The sequence below is a fragment of the Chaetura pelagica genome, unplaced genomic scaffold (genome assembly GCF_000747805.2).
Source record: "Chaetura pelagica isolate M959 unplaced genomic scaffold, ChaPel_1.0 scaffold856, whole genome shotgun sequence".
Classification (NCBI taxonomy): Eukaryota; Metazoa; Chordata; class Aves; order Apodiformes; family Apodidae; genus Chaetura; species Chaetura pelagica.
In genome coordinates, this window is record NW_009953790.1 from 41,753 (window position 1) to 43,726 (window position 1,974).

Genomic DNA, 1,974 nt, shown 5'->3' on the forward strand with positions numbered 1-1,974 from the left:
CCACCCCCCCGCCCCTTCACCACTGCCGGGGATGGGCCAGCCACAGCTTCCCTGGGCAACCTGGGCCAGGCTCTCACCACCCTCACACCAAAGAATTCCCTCCTAATATCTCACCTAAATCTCCCCTTTTTCAGCTTAAAACCATTACCTCTTGTTCTACCACTACCTTCTCTGGTGAAAAGTCTCTCCCCAGCTTTCCTGGAGCCCCTTCAGGCACTGGAAGGTGCTCCAAGTTCACCTGACACTTCATCTTGGCTCCATAGTAGGTGGCAGCCTCGGGGGACACCATGAAGCAGTCGCCGTCGATCCGCACGTCGCAGGCGTGGAAGGGGAAGTGGATCTTTACTGCGGGCAGGGACGGGAACAGTGGGTACTGGTGCCCCAGAGCTGGGCACACTGGGAGCCCTGGCCCCGCCGCAGGGGTCCCCACCCCTGGGTCCCCACTGTCACCCCACTCACTGCCGCAGTCGGCGCCGCCATAGCCCGGGTGGCAGAGGCAGGAACACTCCTCCTTCCGCAGCTTCCCGTGGAGACACTGCCCACTGCACCGCACTGCGGGGCGGGCTGCGTGGGCTGGGGCCTGCACTGCAGGCACTGCCCCCCTGCACTGCACCCCCTGCACTGCCACTGCCCCCCTGCACTGCCCCCCTGCACTGCACCCCCTGCACTGCAGGCACTGCCCCCCTGCACTGCACCTCCTGCACTGCAGGCACTGCACCCCCTGCACTGCACCCCCTGCATTACAGGCACCGCACCCCCGCACTGCACAGGGGGCACTGCACCTCTCACACTGGCACTGCACAGCAGGCACTGCACACTCTACCCTGACCATGCTCATGCACGCACTGCCCCACCCCTGTGCACACACACAGTGCCACTGCCCATGCACACTCCTGCCCTGCACCAGCAGGCACACGCACTGCACTGGCGCTGCACTGACAATACACTGGCACTGCACTGGTGCTGCCCTGACACTGCACTGATGCTGCACTGGTGCTACACTGGCACTGCACTGGTACTACACTGGTGCTGCACTGGTGCTGCACTGGCACTACACTGGCACCGCACTGGTGCTGCCCAGACACTGCACTGACAATACACTGGCGCTTCACTGGCGCTTCACTGGTGCTGCACTGGCACTGCACTGGCACTACACTGATGCTGCACTGGTGCTACACTGGCACTGCACTGGCACTACACTGGTGCTGCACTGGTGCTGCACTGACAATACACTGGCGCTTCACTGGCGCTTCACTGGTGCTGCACTGGCACTGCACTGGCACTACACTGGCACTGCACTGGTGCTGCACTGGCACTGCACTGGCACTACACTGGTGCTGCACTGGTGCTGCACTGGCACTACACTGGCACCGCACTGGTGCTGCCCAGACACTGCACTGACGCTGCACTGGTGCTACACTGGCACTGCACTGGTGCTGCACTGACAATACACTGGCGCTTCACTGGCGCTTCACTGGTGCTGCACTGGCACTGCACTGGCACTACACTGATGCTGCACTGGTGCTACACTGGCACTGCACTGGTACTACACTGGTGCTGCACTGGTGCTGCACTGGCACTACACTGGCACCGCACTGGTGCTGCCCAGGCACTGCACTGGCACTACACTGGTGCTGCACTGGTGCTGCACTGACAATACACTGGCACCGCACTGGTGCTGCCCAGACACTGCACTGACGCTGCCCTGGCGCTGCCCTGGCACTACACTGACAATACACTGGTGCTGCCCTGGCACTGCACTGACAATACACTGGCGCTTCACTGGCACTGCCCTGGCACTGCACACCCGCCCAGCAGCAGGGCCCACGCCGCGCCCACCCCCACCTTGGCAGTAGCGGCCGGTGTATCCGGGGGCGCAGGCGCAGAGGCAGGAGCTGAGCACCAGGTGCCCTCCGTTCCGGCAGCTCATGCGGCAGGGGTTCCGCGGCACCTCTGCAACAGGGAAAGGGGGGC

The 1,974-nt window shown here is 63.5% G+C and overlaps 1 protein-coding gene across 1 annotated transcript in view; it reads right to left on the minus strand.

Annotated features, from left to right (window-relative positions):
* LOC104391713 overlaps positions 1-1,974 on the minus strand; it is a 16,859-nt gene that overhangs the window by 10,117 nt on the left and 4,768 nt on the right. The window contains exons 2-4 of the mRNA XM_010001043.1: positions 1,846-1,953; positions 460-552; positions 239-345 (exon numbers count right to left, since the gene is read on the minus strand). Coding sequence (XP_009999345.1) covers positions 239-345; positions 460-552; positions 1,846-1,953 — 308 coding nt within the window. The remainder of the gene's footprint in view (positions 1-238; positions 346-459; positions 553-1,845; positions 1,954-1,974) is intronic.